Genomic DNA, 19,179 nt, shown 5'->3' with positions numbered 1-19,179 from the left:
CCCTTTTTGCCCTTACACTCCGAAGTGCCCTTTTTTGGTGGTGTTTTTTATTTTATTTTATTTTTTAATCAATGCTATTGGTCACCCTTTACGTCTGTCTGTCTGTTTTACAAATATTTAGCCAATGAAAGTTCTTAAAACGAGCTTGTGTAAATCTTATTCGATCCTCAAGCTGTCAGTAAGCTGATAACTCCGCCCCCTCTCTGAATCAACTGAAGTTCAACAGCAGCTGAACGAAGTTTTGCGAAGGGTAAATAAATATCTTGTTGTTTGAATAAGTACTACTAAACACTATGTCTATAAAGGCTAATATTTTATTTATTTGATGTCTGACTCACTGAGATATGTGGGACGTCGCCTGAGACTGAGAGGTATGGCAAGCATTTGCCATCTAGTCATAGCCAATACATAGCCTAGTCAAATAGCCTGTGCATACAGTAGCATTTCACCTTTTATAAAAATGCGATTTTGGCCAAATGTATTTTACAACAGGAAAAACTGAGCGCCCGGCCTATACAACAAACTAGTTTGTAACCTGTTAATGAAAATGTAATGTGATGCCGCCGGCGCCGTTTTAATGACGGACAAAAAATGCACATTTGCACACATTCGCTGGTCAAAAACTATATATTGATAAGTAGCCTAATACAACAACATATAATTTTTTTTTTTTTTTTTTTTTTACCATCGGAAAATCATAACAGGCGCGCCCCCGCGCTGTTTCGTACTGGAACTTACACAAAGCGACGAGTGATCCTCGTCACCTAGGTAACATATATTTCTAAGAAGTAAGAAATTTCTTCTTTGATTTGATTGCTGATACACTTAGCCTAATTTATTAACATTTAGGCTAATCATGTTATGGTAATAATATTATGGTTAATTCAAGGCTGTAAATATGCACGTAGGGCCTATTCGCTATCTAGCTCATTTTTTAATCTATAACTATACTCTCCGCTCGTCCTCACATGTATAAAATGTAGTAAAACATGGTTTTACTACAGTAATGTTGTAGTAGTAACTAAAAAAAAAAACATTACAGAAGATCACTGTGAAATATTTATATTTTTGTAATTCATGATTTAATTCATTCCCAGGCTTTATTTATTTGATCCAAAATACAGCAAAAACAGTAATATTGTGAAATATTTTTACAATTTAAAATAACTGTTTTCTATTTGAATATGTATTAAAATGTAATTTATTTCTGTGATCAAAGCTGCATTTTCAGCATCATTACTCCAGTTCAGTACTCTTCAGTGTCACGTGATCCTTCAGAAATGCTTTTCACTGCAATTGTACTTTTCACACTTTTTTCACACTATTATTATTATGGTTGTTATTAATCGTGAATAAATCTAAAGCTTTTGAGACTATTATTTTGTGTTATTGAAAATGGGAGGGGGGTGCCATTTTTCAGTTTCAGCACATGCCCCTCAAAAGGTCTTTGCACGGCCCTGTCCTGAATCACTAAGGTACGCCTATAATAAGTGCTTATATTAGGACTGTTTTAGACCGGGAGGGACGACAACCTCTGTGGAGTAGCCCAGTACCAGTACAGAGAAGTAGCTCCGGCTACAATGTTCTTCCTCAAGAACATTCAACTAAATACTCTACATATAACCCAGGCCCTGCACACATTGATTATCATTTTTCCAACATCATTTACTTTAGCAACCAATTACATTTTCTGACAGAAACCTTTAGTCATTTTTCCATTTATTTCCTCTCTACAGACCACAGACGGATCTAGATCAATATATTCAAAAGTAACTCCTTCAAAAGTAATGCATCAACATGACATGTTCTGGTCCCTCTGCATCAACCAAAATCTATTAAAAAAGAGAGGCGTTCATGTAAAAAAAAGGCAAATAATTTAGTCTACAATTAACCACCAATTACTTATATTTTAAGTAACTAAGTAAACATTTGTTTTTTATTTTAAAGTACTATAAAATTCTATGAAAAGTAACTTTATTTTGATGATTTAAAAGGTTTTAATATGTGAGTTAGTTAATGTTTTCTATAAGAAATGTACGAGGAACTCAAAATGCTGCTTTTGTTAAAACTACTGACACATGAACTCTCATGAGACACAACACACAATACTAAAACAACACAGGATTAAACATTTGCTATATAAAACGCAAATGCATCCTGAAAAGAGTCAACAATTTGCCAAGTGTGACAAAATCAATAACAGAATTGCAAACACGGCAGCCATAATTATGAATCCCCCAGTGCCTTCTGGGAAAAGGGCAAATGGGACTGATCTAGGGTCAGAAATAAACCAGTGCTTGGGACAAAAATGCATTTAATGGTATTCCTATTTCATGATAATAGGCCAATCTAGTCATGGGGTTTGGTGTATGTTAGGACAGAGAGACTAAACAATTTTTTAAAGTGCATTTCTAGTAGAGCGTTTATTGTTTTATTTCAGTTAACTGATTCAATTGAAGTACTTGACATTAATGGACACTGTGTTTGTGGATTGTTTTTTACACGGTTTGAAAAGAATATGCCCTTGTTAACAATGCCCCTGAAAATCAATTTAAATTTTCAAAACAAATATTGTTGCTTAATGATTACGTGTCACGTGTGGGTGGCTGTAGTGAAGCACATGATGATCGAGGTTACAAAAAAACAAAGTCTTTAATAATTATATCCAACTGACACAGGAAAATGTCAGAGAAAGATAATCACAACCACATATAACACAGCCGCAAACATGAATGATACCAGACAATGAACAGACAGAACTCAGGGTTTAAATACACAGGGAGAACTAATTAACAGAACTAGGAACAGGTGTGATTAATTAATAACCAAGGAACTAGGGAACAGAACTCAGGCAAAACAGAACAGGGAACAGAATGAAAACGAAACTAAAACAGAACATACACGTTACATTAAGTAGATTTATCTCGGATTTTAGACAAAATACCTGATGATACTTTGTCTAATGTGATTATAGGGGGAGATTTTAATTGTGTTATTGACCCAGTTAAAGATGCACAGCCTAGTCGCACCACAAAAAGTAAATCTGCAGCTACTTTACATAGTTATTTGAAAAATCTCAACATGGTAGACATATGGCGATGTTTAAACCCATTAGCTCGAGAATATTCTTTTTATTCATCAGTGCATAAATCCTATTCCAGAATTGATTTCTTTATTATAGATTCCAATCTGATAAAAATGGTTAGATCCACTCAATACCATAACAGATTTAATATTAGATCATGCCTCATTAACATAGGATCTAAATTTAAAGTCAGAAAAAGGGACCTATAATTGAAGATTTGACAACTCCTTACTGAATGATACTAAATTTTGTGATTACATATTAGAAAAAATGGGTACTTTCTGTCTGAAAAAGATATTGGCAATGTGACAGACTCAGCACTGTGGGACTCAATGAAAGCAGTTGTTAGGGGGGATATCATCTCATTTCAATTAAGGAAAAACAAAGAAGATAAAAATAGATTAAATGAAATAGACACCCATACTGAATTAGAGGAATGTTATAAACTTAATTATTGTTCAACTACTTTAAAAAGAATTGTAGCATTAAGAAGTAAATATAACTCTATTCTTGCTAAAAAAAATCACTAAACAGCTTTATCAGATTAAACAACGTCATTTCGAACTAGGTGAAAAACCTCATCAACAACTAGCTCGACAGCTTAAACAGTCCCAAGCATCAAGAGCCATTCATAAGATTTGGACAGAGAGCAGAGAAATATTAACCGATCCCAAGCGGATAAATGAACACTTTGCAGACTTTTATAAAAAGGTATATACATCCAAAGGAAATATAGATATTAATGAAATATATCACTTCTTATATAATATTAATCTTCCCTGATTAAGTGAAGAAGCTGTTGAAATGTTAGAAGAGGAGATTACTTTAAACGAAATCAGCGAAGTGGTTAATAACCCAATAATAAATGTGCAGGCCCAGACGGGTTTAGTGCAGAATATTAAAAAAAGTTTTGGGAGATTCTTGCCCCTGTGTTTCTCCGTATGATTAATCACTCATTCTCCCAGTTGAAACTCCCCCCATGTGGCACATTGTACAAGGCTAACATAGTTTTAATACCTGAACCCGGACAGGATAAAATTAAGATGTCCTAATATCGCCCAGTCTCTCTTATTCCAATAGAGGCAAACAATATATATGTTTCATCATATGGATCAGACTGGATTTAAGCCAAATCGGCACATACAGTCAAATCAGAGACGCCTTTATATAATATATACAAAGCATGTGACAAAAGCATGTTTGATCTCTTTAGATGCACAACAAGCATTTGACCAAATTGAATGGCCTTATATGTTAACTACTCTAAAAAGATTTGGATTTGGGGCCAAAAGGAGGCCAAAAAGCAAAAGGAGGATTTAGTATTCCCCACTTCAGATGTTACTATTGGGCCGCTAATTTACAGTTCCTTTCCTGGTGGAGACAAACAGAATAATGGGGAGAAACTGGAATGGGTCTGGTTAGAAAGAACCTTGTGTAGGAAGACATCTTAAGAAGCTTTGTTGAATAGTCCAGTAAAAATTGAATCAAGGTCTTATAATGAGAATTTAATAATAAATAATTCCCTTAAAATATAGAAGCGGATTAAATCATTTTTGGATCTTCCACATATATATTTGGACAGCCCAATTTGTAAAAACCATGCCATCACTCCAGGCTTACATGACAAGGTTTTCTCCCACTGGAAGCAAATGTGTTTAATTTCTATATGGGACTTGTATTGATAATACATTTGGTTCATTTACTCAACTTAAATTCAAATATTTTATCTACAGATTTTTTTCCGGTATTTACAAATTTTATAAGGGGATTTTATAAGGAAACATTTCATAGGCTTTGAAAACATCAAAGAATCGTAGTCCAGTGGAACAAGGTGCTATTTCTTTTTTTTTATGCTCTATTACTAGACAAAGTGAACACGAACACTGTTCATAGAATGGGAGAAGGAACTTGCTATAGAATTGTCTGGTGATTCATGTGTTTAATAAAATTAATAAAATTCATGAATGTTTTATTAATGCTAGACATGCTGTAATCCAGTTTAAAGTTATCCACAGACTTCATTATTCGAGGACCAAATTACATAGGATTTACCCAAATGTATCCTCTACATGTAACAAATGTAAAATCGCAGAAGGTACGTTGTCTCATGCTTTCTGGTCATGTCATTAAATCTGGCCTTTCTGGCAGTATATATCTGAATTTCTCTCAGAAGCATATAAAGTGGGCATTTTTGGGGATACTTCAAGTATAGGAAATAAATATTTATCACAGGCCGTTTCATTATGCATGATCTTAGCAAAAAAAGCAATTTTACAGAAGTGGAAATATGAGTCGGTGCCCATAATGAGTTGGCTCAGAGACCTAAGTAATGTGTTGAGAGCTGAGATATAAGTTAGCAAATAGACCCAAGACAATTTTAAAAATGTGGAACCCAATAAAATCCTTACTTAATCTTGATTTATAACTTCTTAAGGGCTTAGTGTTCAAGGAAAGGTGTGCGCTCTGTGTGCTTCAACTAGTCTTAGATATTGCCTGTTATCTTAACAAGGAAATGTAGTACTTCCGACAATCAGGTTAATAAAGATTACCGCCTTTTTGTTAGTGTTGACTGGAAACAAGTATTATCCTTAGAGATATGTTAAGTGTCATTTGCAATTTTCTTCCATTCATATATTCTTTTTACCCAATTAGTTAACTCATTTTTCATTGACGTGTATGAACATAGATGTATGTGGGCTGTTACAAGTATGCATATGGTATGAGTATGCAAGTACATGTGGCCATGCAGTTGTATAAGTATAAATGTGTTTGAATGGGTATATGGGGTGTGCAAATGTATGTAATGCACATATATGTATAATTATGTAGGTATATATAGTTTTCTTTAAATATAGGTATACATGTATGTATACGTATGTATATATTATTAGTATGCATTATCAAAGTAATTTTATTCATTCATTTTTGTTTATTTTATTTTTCCTCATATGTTTATATATTCATATATGTACTATATTTACGCAGTCAGTCACATAGTACTCATTTAATTTCTTGGAGTACAATATGTAAGACTTGTATAACATCTACGAATGAGGACAGGGGGAGGTTTTGTTTCTGACACTTATAGTAGCACATATTGTGATTGTTATTAATGTTTCCCTGTTTACGAAAAGCTAAAAAAACAAAAAACAATACAATACAATACAAGTACAATAACCTATTGTGCTTGCTGGTTCAACTTCTGACTATAACAGAAATGCTGCATCAAGACACATTGAATGTTTTACTTTAAAGTTGTTGTTAGAATTTCCCACAAACTTTTAAAATAGCAGGTAAAATAGCAGTTCAGCTTTTTTCAGCATTATTGACTAGATCTAGAAATGATTTTTTACTGTGGCTTGGTGCATTTAAAAAAAACACACAATGACAAATAAGAGACTGTGCTCATGCATCTAGACACATCATTCTTCATTTCTGCCTCTCCTCCTTTTGTGACTGACAAACACATCAGATCAGGCTGATGAATAGGCCTTTTCAACATGTCAACATAAATTATTCAGCTTTGACAAACAAGTCTGACATTTAAACTCTGCTGGTTGTTGAGAGCAAAACATTTATAGGCTGAACAGAACAACTTAAGGTAAAAATGCTTTTAAATGCGTCTTAAATGTCCCTTGGAGACAAAAACACCATTAGCATCGCAATATAAACCCCCATACCTGTTTAAGGTTCCCCCCTGTATTTATTATTTTAGGTAAAATTAAAAAAATATATAAACTGTTCAAAAGTTTGAGGCTGGTAAGGTTTTTTTTTATGTTTTTGAAAAAAGTCTCATGTTCACCTGTATATTACGGTTTCAAATATATAGTAAAAACAGTAATATTGTAAAATATTCTAATAACTATTTTTTATATTTTAAATTGAACACAAACATGCAGAAATCATTCTAATATGCTGATTTGCTGCCCAAGAAACATTTCTTTATCAATGTTGAAAAACATTTTTTATATATATATTTTTGTGGTAACCATGATATGTTTTTTCAGGTATCTTTAAAAAATACATTTATTTGAAATAACTTTTGTAACAATATAAAAGTCTTTTTATTATAAAAGTCTGATCAATTTAATACATCCTTGCTGAATAAAAGTATTAATTCATTTCAACAAAAAACTTGCTGACCTTAAACTTTTGAATGGTAGTGTATATTAAAAGATATATCAAAATTGCACCAATCAATTGGAGAACTCCTGCTTAAAACAATGTATAAACAGAAAAGAAAGTGAAACTGGTATTATGACAATGAACATGTTAAGAACTACATTCTTATCATGCACCGTTGTCACTGTGTATTGTGGACATCTGAGACACAAATTCCACCCAACATCTAGATGTCTACACAAGCTCTGCCGCATTTCTGCTTTTGGTCAGAGCACAGAATGATGCTGAAAGATGGAGACAGCAGAGCGCCAAGGGCCATTCCATTCAACACATCACAGCCACAGGGCCACGGTAGAGAACACCTGTCTTCCACCTGGATGAACGACCCTGACTCCTATTGGAAGATCACACAGGCTAAGGGCAATACAGAGTCAATGTGTGTGTGTTTTTATCAACGTTTGTGAGTGCATCTTTGAGTGTTTATCATGAATGTCTCTAAGCTCGTTTGTGTGTTTTTCATAAATGATTGTGAGTGCATTCAGGTCAGCAAATGTCCTCACAACAATATTAAAAATAAAACCTACAGGGGACCAGATAATAATCACAATAGGGAAATTTGAAATTTGTGTATATTTACTTGTGTGTGTATCTGTGCAGCTATGTTTCATGAATGTATGTGCGAGAACCTCTTTCTGTTTCATGAATGTATTCTAAAAATAGGCCTGTCTGTCATTTGGTCTCTGTTCTACACTGTTCTCCTCTCACAGCAGCTTCTGCCCACCCTGTTTAAGAGCAGCTCTCATTATCTTACAATGTGTCTTCCTTGCAGTGACGTCTTGAGCAGAGGGTCCAAAATTAACCCGTTGAACACCAAATGTGTAACGATCACCAGTGAGAGTGCCTGGAATTACTATCAGAGGGCACTCCAACCCGGACAATCACCACACATCCACGGACTCCATTCCCCATAATCCTTTACCAAGACTAATCAGCCATGATCACATTCACCTGTGTCTCATCATCTTGTTTACTCACCCTATAAGCCTGGTTCTTTCTGTCATTCCCTGTGAAGTCTTGTTAGTTGTTTACACTGCATCTCTAAGCGTTTTCCTGGTCCTATGTCTGTTGGTTTTGGATTTCTCGCCTGTCTCTGGATTACCCTTTTGCCTGTGTTCCCTCCCTGCCTGCCTGCCTGTTTGTTTGATTGGACTGCCTGCCTGTGTTTGACCTTGCCTGTACTTTGGATTACGTGTTTGGATTGTCCCTATTAAATAAACTGCATTTGGATCCTCAACCTTCGTGTCTCAGAGCAGTACGTGACAAAATGTGAGTAAAAATTGGCTTTGGCTAGTAAAAACAAAACGAAAATGCTCATAACCTTTTAAATGACCTGCAACAAATGCATACCTTAAAGGATGCCTACATTTTTTTTATTTCTCCAGAACTCCATGAGGTGGTATATGTGGAACATTCCTCACATTTACCACAAAAAAAAAAGTCAATGCATCATCTTCATGTTTCTTGACAAAATAAAACAAAATAAAAAGTGATGGGCTAAGCCAGGGTGCCATTCATCCAGGGTGTTTCCCTGTCTGAAATTCTGGGATAGGCTCCCGCATCCCAAGTCCATACATAAGACAAGTGGTTTGTAGAATAGAATCCTCCAAAAACTAAGGGTCAAATCAATTTCTGTGACGTCAGACTTGTCTATTATCTACAGACAATATTTTTATTACTACTTCTAAATATAATAATACCTATGCCTTTCTATTTGAGGACCATACAGTGACATTAAATGGTGGAATTATTATGCTTCTTCAAGAATTCCAGGCAACAAGCTTACACGTTGCACGCTTGCATGAAAAGGCCTGGGTAAAGTGTGTTAAAAGCCTCCCATGCTTCACAGAATGAGGGCTAAAGATCAGTTTGAGTGAGAGGTTTAATTAGATCTTGAAAGGAGGCAATGGGGATGGAGGCTTGAGGATCTGCTCCATCCACTTTTCGAGAGTTTTGATTTTGGCGCAATCAGCGATGAGGTTTCCATGGCGATGCCTTTGACCTGTGCCTCTTGAATACAGTAAAGTCAGATGGGAGATGAAAACATTGTGTCACTCTTGACTGCACCGGCGCTATTGTCTACCATCATGAGCTGAATTATCCTGACAGTGCTTAATCACGCAACCCAAGCGAGCAGCAACAAACCATTAGGCATCTGTAGAGACAGTGGCAATAATAGCCCAGCGCAAGACATATTGCGAAGCCCAATTGTCTCTGCATGTGTGTGAAATGACACATGATGTCGTACGCTTGTGTTGTGACAGCAACTTTTTTTCCCCAGGCTTAGTATTTTTCCTGTCTGCTACTTAACTGAACAGAGACTCCCACGCAGTCACATAGTACATTCACTCACACACAACAGTCATGCAACACAGTGTTAGTTCACTTAAATGTCTGTCTGAACAAGTTGGACCAAATATAAGAAAGAAAATGTTCTCTTCAACATCTTAATGTTAAGGGCTGAAAAGAACAAAAATAGCATGTGTCTTTCCATTGTCTGGAGAAAAAGGAGAAGGAACCTTTTCCTCTATAAAGAAATGTTTCTGTTTGTTGACAGAAAAAGCATAGGCTCTTTTACATATAAACTCAAGGAGGACAAAAGCATATGTTTTCCGAGAGCTATGACTCATATGTAACCTTACAGTAGTCACGCTGAAATGCTATGACAGGCTTCATAGATGGATGAAAACAAATCACAAAACATAATGTTGCTCATCTATATCATGCAAAAGGTTAAAATAATATTTTCGACATATTCTGACCATATTTCAGACTCATTCTTGCTATTTCAAGCATTTAAGCAACACGTTTGAAATTCCACAAGAGGTTTGTTCTCGTGCGATAAGCAGATTCGGTTGAGCTTCTGTTTATGTTTGCTGATCAATGTTTATATGTGAGTAAAAGCCTAAATTCAATCTGTTCATCATATAAAGCGATCGAGTCTTTTCAGAAAATTTGGACTAAACCGCTCAATTCATATGAATTAGTTTTACAATCTCTTTATGAGCCTTTCAACGTATAGCGTCAAAAGTTTCAGTTGCGTAGCTGTCTATGGAGGGACAGAAAGCTCTAGGATTTCATCAAAAATATCTTCATTTGTGTTCCGAAGATGAACAAAGGTTTCTTGGGTTTGGAACCACATGAGGGTGAGTAATTAACAGAATTTTTTTTTTGTAAACTAACCGTTTAAGACTCGCGTAGCCAGACCACAAGGTCTGGAGTCTAGCAGCTTTCACTGGCCAAAATGTGAAGTCAATGTCCCCATAATAACAGATCAGCGTGAAATTCATTCAGGAATGTTGTGCAAGTTTACTGCGACAATGTCGCAACAATGATGGTGTGAACTTCACATTCTTTTGACGTTCATTGTCACAGTTATTATAAACACATTTGCTTTCTTCTTCCATAAGGGGGTTTGGCATCACAACAGCTTTGTTTCCATGTGGACCGTTAAGAACGCGAGACACACATCTCACAGAAATCCTAGAGAATTCGGCTTGTGGGCATAACATCTGAGGCTAGACTATACTGCATATAAAAGCCACTCTATCATATATACGGCCAGAAAAAGATTATCTGCAGCAGTCTCTCTTACAAACTGCATTTTCAGTCAAGTCCAGGCCAGAATTTATAGCCTACTACCCCCACCTCCCGCGTGGACCATTCATTTTCTTCTCTGCAAGCTCACAGCTGAAAAGTCTTCTTAATTATCCAGCAGGGCTAGATGGATGAGAAACCCTGTACTCATGAACAGCTTAAGGTAAAGTCACTGCATTGGTAAAAAAAAATATTTCCCTAAATGTAAAATTCGAGCCATGTATTATATAGAAGAAAAACATGAACCTTAACTAAGTGAATAGTCAAAAAATATTATCTAAATTATTATGTATAGACAGTCTTGACTACAAAAAGCCATGGGCCCCTGAAAGAATAATATAATAATAAAATAAGCCATTATTCCCCTACAAAGAAATGCAGTTCGTTGTGACAAAATGCCCCAATAACAGCTCTCTGTGCACAGTGTGTGTACAGTGCTATGCTGTCCTATTAGGCCTAGGTCAACAGATTACTTTGTCAAAGAGATTTGATTCATAGATCAAATTAGGCTAGGTGCATGTTTACCTAGTCTAAATAAGCACATATCATACAAAGTACGTATCTAGGTAAACCCACACATACTCTATTCTGTGGGAACAGTACATTAGCACTTCATTCATTTACACAAATCTAACGCTGGATTGCCTTTCTAAATTACACTCTGATGTTTCCTCTTATCTCCACCATCCTATCTAATAAAATGCCTTTTAGACACATTCCCAACTCTGTTTAAATATTTAGTCCCAGAGTACATCAGCATCAGCAGCACTAGGGTGCATTTAAATAAAGAAAGGTCCAGGGAACAAAGCAGTAGCTGATACAGTATGTGCTGCCCAGCTCAGCGGAATCTAGTGTATCTGGAGCCTGTGAGACTGTGTAAGCGTGTCTCAGGGGTGTTAGGGTCATTATAGCCCCTCAGAATGTGTTTAAAGCTAAATGAGAGGTAATCATTTCAGAAATGCAATGTCCACTGCGAGACACAGCTCTCTCTTTCTCTCTCTTTAGTCACTCAAACACATGGAAGTGCTGCAGTGGTGATGTACTTTGGTCTGCTTCTATTGTTTTTTGCCCTCTTAATGCTTTGTAATATTACTTCTTACTTCTATATAGTATAAAATTCATTAATAAATCAGTGATTACCATTACCAATTACCACATTAGTTGCTCACCCCTGATCTAGCGTAATTGTTAATCTTTCAAATTTAAGCATTTTCTGTGGGCTGAACGGAAATGAAAAAATAAATTAAAAAAAAGAGTAATATATTTTAGAACAGTTGATGGGCCACATTGACTTGCATTTAATTGTTACCCATATTCTTCTAAATATCTTCTTATATGTCCAGCAGAAAAGGTTTGGAACAACTTGAGGGTGAGTAAATGATGACCGAATTTTCATTTTTGGGTGAACTTTCCCTTAAAATCATGCACTTATTTTTTGTATTTTTTACAGGAAATGTGTGTATCATGTTAAAATTTAAGTCTAAACATGTTCTACATAACTTTACATTCAATATTTTGGTATACAGGGTGGGCCATTTATATGGATACACCGTAATAACATGGGAATGGTTGGTGATATTAAAGTCCTGTTTGTGGCACATTAGTATATGTCATGGTCACCACCCATCTTGAGGAGTTTGCCCCCTCACATATACTAATGTGCCACAAACAGGACTTAAATATCACCAACCATTCCCATGTTATTACGGTGTATCCATATAAATGGCCCACCCTGTATACAGAAGTTTTTATTTTGCATTATACTGGTAGCAGGTCTGATTTACCCCAAATAAAGTGATTGATTATAATAAAAAAAATGTACTTCACCCATTAATGAACATCTGACCTATTTGATAAAAGCTCATAATGCAATTTTTGTTCCTGAGTTTGCCACTTAAAGGGTTAAATAGAGAGACTTTAATACGTAAAGGGTTAAATAGAGAGACTTTAATACGTAAAGGGTTAAATAGAGAGACTTTAATACGGAAAGTCTATCAAAGAAGAGACTATAGAATAACTATAAACTATAACTTTAGACTATAAAATAAAGAATATCTCGTATGGATTATTATGAGATGAAAAGTAGCCATTGCGACTGTTACTTCTTTAAAGAGAAAGTCTTTTCTATTCTGCTCATATAGTCTTTTCACTCAAATGACTCTACAGAAAATCTTTCTTGATGCAACATACCTATAATTTCCCAGTGTTATGACATGTACTATATAAGGCAGCGATAACAAGTAAGCTCAGAGTGTTCCTTTCAGCCCCCTTTTCTCCTGGTTTAACAACTGTAAAACCCACACCGTCCTAATGAAAAAAGCAGAGGATAAAGACTAGCCCTCAAAAGCACACAAAGCCAACTGTTTAAAGGATAATTCCGGTATGTAGCACTTTGAGTCTCTTTTCTGGTTTGTTTTGGATGAACTAGAGTGGTGGACACAGAAATTTTGACGATGGGTCCTGTCTCGACTTTTTGACTTGTTTAGAATCGTCTTTGACCGCTTCAGAGTGGCTGGCTACGGGCATGCACGGACATGTCCTTAAAACAACCCTTAACGTTCGTTTTCAAAACTGTGCAACTCACCGAGTGGTTAGTGGTGTTCGTTGATGATTAAAAACAAATATATCGGCACAATGTATGATTGCTATTGTGGAACTATTTTTTTCCAGATACCTCACAACCACGTATAAACTTCTGCTCGATATTTGAGTCTGAAGCGTCTTTTCCGGTAGCACACTAATATCAACGAGCAATGAGTCCACCAACAGAAATCAATGGGATTTTACAAAATGCCAAATAAAACACGACAGAAACTGTATTTCGCTACGCTACTTGTTTTGGAACATCAACGAACATCACTAACCACTCGGTGAGTTGAACAGTTTTGAAAACGAACTTTGAAATTTGCTAAATACAGGAATTATCCTTTAATATATAAGGATCACCAATGGAACACAATGAATGTGAAATCCCATGTTTCCCTCCATATTGGCTTGTAACCCAAAATATACTGTATAGAATCTAATCATGATAATCTGACCTACACTGTGAAAGTGGTCGACTGATACATGTTTCAATAACTGATGCTGATTTCTGGAGAACAGGTTTATTTATGACTGATATATTACTGTGACATACACTACAATTCAAAAGTTTGGGGTTGGTAAGAGTTTTTAAGGCTGATTCTTAGCATGTCATCACCTGAATTCAAACACTAGATATCAATGATGGCACAGAAGTAAACTGTTACTCCACAATGCCACAACAGATGTTGATGGCAGATGCTGTCTATTTATGGTTATAGCTATCTTAAAGGAATTCTCCCAAAAATGAATAATTTAAACTCGTTTTTTATTTACCCTCATGTGGTTTCAAACCCATATGAGTTTCTTTCTTCCATGGAACACAAAAGAACAACTTGTTGGTGAATCAGATAACAACACTAATAATTCTAATTCTCTAATAACAACACTTTTAAGTGAATAACATCCTACATTTTGGTCTGTTCATCACAAAAAACTATCGTATGACTTCAGAAGACTTGGAACATAAAGCACCACTCATTTGGACCACTTTTATTATAATTTTATGGTGCTTTTTGAAGCTTAAATGAAGCATCTTCATTGAAATGGCAAAAACAGCAGAACCAGAGCATTATTAAAAATGTATTATTTTTACCAGTTTGAATGACATGAGTGTGAGTAAAACATGGAATTTTCATCTCTGGGTGAAGTATTTCTTTAAGTAGTGTGACCAATAAGAGCCTATCAATAAAGAAACTTCTACGAAGTGAGCAAAGAGCTAATTCAATTGCATGCTGTGTGTATGCACGTGCCACTTACTCCCATTCCTTGCGCCGAGCCTGTGGGGTGCTCTGGATCTTGTGCGCCTGATGTGCTTTAATGATGTCCCGTTGTTCAATAAGTCCCCCCCTGCGCCTGTTAATGATATTCGGGCTGACGGGCATGTCGGGGTCCAGGCCTAATGCGGCCGCCCCCTCGCATGACCCCCCCAGATCCAGGGAGGATGGTGCCAGACCCACCGGGTGGGCGTGGGGGACGTAAAGTGTATCGAAACTAGATGCATGGTACAGGAAACTGTCAGCCAGTCTCTGGGGCTCCAGGAGAGAACAGGAGAGGGAGCCATCTTCCAGGGTTCCCCGGTGCTTGAGCCAGCTCTCCGGGTCCTTGGGCTGGAGGAGGAAACATCGCGGGGGTGTGCTCCCGCCACACATGCCCTGACCGAAAGACGGGACTGCCAGGGCATTACGGTCAGAGAGGGTCTGAGCGCTGACCGAACACGTGCCCAATTCCAACATCCTGAGGCCAGACTCTCAGCATCGTTCTGTTTAAAGAGAAAATAGGGAAAGGCGACAATTAATTAGAGGGCCAATTGTACTAGAATTGGTCAATTGTACTAGAATACTAAAGGTTGAAATTAATTGATTTATTTACAAACACTTAAATTGTACACAAGAAAGTTTTTATAAAGTACAATACTAACTTTATAATTACATAATTATATTTCTACTCAAATTTGTGTTTTGAACTATAAACATTTAAATGGTGGCTGTCATAAAAACTTGACAAATTTATCCAAACAAAGGCTACATTACATTTTGAAGAACAGTAAAAAAAAAAAAAAAAAAAAAAGGTAAGATGTAATATAGTGCATATAGCCTATTTGGTAAAATGTTCCTCTCTAGAGTAATTTTTTTGCTAATTATTGAGTTTATGGTCATTGAATGGCTTTTCTGAGGTAATGTTACACCACATATTGTTCTCAAGTTGTTTTAAGTCTTTCCAAGGTTGAAAGTGATTGAGCAGTCAGCCGCTTCACTTGAACTGAGGCGCTATATGAATCTGTCACGCCACATTAAAGAGCAGCAAAATGGTATTCATTGTTTGAATTTCACAATTAATGGACAGAATTTTTAATCTGAAACTTTGTTTCAAATCTAAAGTAACAAAGCACAATGCTTAGTGCGATTTATTGGATGGAAGGCACGCTACAAAGTTCTGTTAATTCATCAACTGAAAACAGATTTTCTTGGTTCATAAAAATGAGAATCGATTAAAATCGAGAAATATATATTTTTACACAGCCATACAAACAATGAACAATTGTATTTTATTAACTAACATTCACAAAGATGATTAAATGTTAACGTTCACTGTTAGCTCAGGTTAGTTAATACATTAACTAATGTTAACAAATAAACTTTTTTTAGTGAAACATAAAATCTTAAAAGGTCATGGAAATATCTATAATGAATATAATTATTTTCTGTCTAACTGTAAAATATTTTATTTTGTAGAAATTGCTGTTTGTGAGCAAAAAAGTACTTATCCCACAATCACGAATGACTAGAACAGTCATGTATTCATTAGTTATAAAAAAGTGTGAACCCTGAAAAACAATCAGTTCTTGAAATTGCAAGCTCTGGAATTATTTTAATTTTATTTATTTCAAATTATTTTAATATTGTCACTAAATTGGCCTACCAATGTGCAAAATTATTAACCTGACAGGGAAATGGATAATTTTGCAAATGCATGAGAGCAGACGTGATTTATCAGAATATAGATTTTTTTCACCTGTTGAGAACCATTGATCTTCTGTTCATGCAAACAAATGAGGTCGTCAACTTTAAAAACACATTTACTATTCAACTAACTATATCAATAACTAACAAAGCCTTGATATGCCAGGAGCATCAAGGGAAAGAGTTTTAGCATCCGTAGCTTATTCACTGTCAAATGCGACACTAATTTAATGAGATATTCCCTCCAGTCTCATTCACAAGGAGCCCTAATTGTTGTAGAAAGAATGTTGCCACCAATGCTTTTTTTAATGCATTGCCTCTAAAACAATTTAGTGACAATGGCAGCCTTTAAAAATCATGACAATGTTCTAGTCACAATAACCTAATGAGGGAATCAGTTATGCAGCTTATAAACAAATTAAATTGTAATAAAATCCCAACTAAGGTCACAAATCATGCAAAAGAATGTTATTAAACAATTCATTCATGTCTGTGTCCTCTCCATATTAGCTTCTAAAATAATCTGTCAAAACATATCTAGAGTTTATTTAACAATGCAAGAGGGCCACAATTCTCAGTCTTCCTACAGTAAATGCAATGACATGACATTACAAAACAATGTTTTTAACAACAACATGTGATTAAATTATTGTTTTTTAAGCAAGATGTTAAAATATTATCTGAAAAAGATTTAATTATATTATTATATCCACTATTAAAGCAATGATAATTGCATAAACCTGAAAAGAAATAAATGTAATACTTTCCACAATAAATATTAATCTAAAGCAGTGCCCTAAAACCCCCAGTAAGAAAGATTTAAAAAAAAAAAAAAACTGTACAGCCATTTAAAAAATTACAAATTAAAAAAGATAGATAAATGCACACACACACACACATAGTTGAACATTAACTTTGGCAGTCCTGCGAAGCAGATTTCGTGAAATCTTAAAAATTTTGATTGCAGATTACCTATTTTTCCATGAGGATTCTCTATAGATTCAATGTTGTTAATGCTGAAATAGTATTGGCCATTTATAGTTTAAAATAAAATACATTTTCAGTGCATCTGTTCTTCTTCATTGCACCTTGTTTGCAGCGTCCAGCTCTAATCATCTGGCCCCTTTAACATGGAGACACCATGAAGCCAGAGCTGACAGGGCATAAATTAGTAAGACTGGCCAAATAAAACAATGTGACTGAAAAATACAAGCTGATCCTGCGCTCAGAGCTCTGTGATTCATCACGCAAATCTACGCAGAAGCGGTGTGGCATCTTATTAAACCCCAGCTGAAAATGGAGCAGCGGTTGACAGCTGCAGAAGGATGCAGGGGTGTCGGTGTTATATTTACCATGGTGGCCCACATCCAACATTATCTCAAACACTAATAAGGGTGAAATATAGTATGATGCTAGCCTTAGGCGAGTAGGAAAAAAAAGCCAAATCCTGTTTAAATGTGGATATTATTATCTCAGTGACATAGCTATGTAAATTTTATTGCTCAGAGGTTGCTCTAGTTCAAAAGAAATTGTGTTGGAGTTTTCAGATCAACTCTGTCTAATGTTTCTCCAGGGAACTACACTAACCTTTTCCACTGGTGGCACTTGCGCTACTAACTTTTTCAGTTACTGGCGCAAAACATGATTTTGGTCGCACAAATTATTTATAGTAAGCTGCTCTGGATAATAATAAACAATAATGAAACTGTATTACATACAGATGTGCTTTTTATTTTACTTGCCATCTTTTAAACCACATGCCTTCTTGTTTTTGTTTTCTTTAACATTGGTTGGGATAGATTTTCTCCTAAATGGATTTCAACATGCTATGGTTGGCACAGATGGGCAGACTCCTGAACTCTTAAGTAGTGATGCACCGATGTGAAAATTGTGGTCGATACCGATAATAACCGATATTAATATTGCTGTTATGGCATGAAACAGTAAAAAAAAAAAAAAAAAAAACAGGAACATTGTGTACAATTAAGATAGGCTACTTAATTTATTATTCCAATGGCAAAAATATTGTATCACGATTCACGATTTTATCACGATTCTTTTTTATGTTGGTTTTACTATTTTGCGACTGAGCATTACAGCCAAAACTTATGTCCATATTTTAAAAACAAAGCCTTGGGTAACAAAACATATATAAAAAAATGGCAGACAGGGGCGAAGATAAAAATATTTGTCATCATTTTCTTTGTTATTAAATATTAAGATCAAAGATGCACATTACACATACACAACTTAATATACAAATTAAATAAAGTGTTTTATGTTTTCAGCTTCAGTAGGTGTATTTAACAGTAGCATTGAAGAAAGTAATTAAATGAACAAATATGAAAATAAAACAAAATAGACTTCACTGTATAAATTATACATTGATACTTATTAAAGCTACTTCAGTCAAGAGCAGTGAGTGATTTTCTCTTTGCATTTTGTTGTTTTATTAACAGATACAGTTCATGAACCCTTTGCACTAAAAGCACAAGTATGATCTCATTTGAAAGCTGACACCTGGCAGTTTATTGTAAATGTAGAATTAATTATTGTCATAATGAAAAAAAATTGTTATAAATAGCTTCAAAGTTTTGTAAAGTTATTAGAAATTAATTTTTATGAAACATCCTCATGAAAATAAAATTGAAGTTGGCACTGGAGCAATCTAGAAATGCACTACAGCTAAAGCCACATGTCTAAACATTTTATGTTTAAAATCTGAAGATAATAAGTCCAAAACTCTGTATTTAGTTACATGTTTTTCAAGAC

General features: G+C 35.2%; 1 protein-coding gene across 1 annotated transcript in view; it reads right to left on the bottom strand.

The window, feature by feature from the left end:
* cacna1ea (calcium channel, voltage-dependent, R type, alpha 1E subunit a) overlaps positions 1-15,180 on the bottom strand; it is a gene marked incomplete at both ends in the record, with an annotated part of 153,942 nt that extends 138,762 nt beyond the window's left edge. The window contains one exon of the mRNA XM_081348753.1: positions 14,705-15,180. Coding sequence (XP_081204879.1) covers positions 14,705-15,180 — 476 coding nt within the window. The remainder of the gene's footprint in view (positions 1-14,704) is intronic.
* Positions 15,181-19,179: the final 3,999 nt, after the last annotated feature.

This window comes from Scardinius erythrophthalmus (assembly GCF_964197995.2).
Source record: "Scardinius erythrophthalmus genome assembly, chromosome: 20".
Classification (NCBI taxonomy): domain Eukaryota; kingdom Metazoa; phylum Chordata; class Actinopteri; order Cypriniformes; family Leuciscidae; genus Scardinius; species Scardinius erythrophthalmus.
Note: the sequence above shows the minus strand (reverse complement) of the source record. Positions and strands in the feature narration are given on the sequence as shown.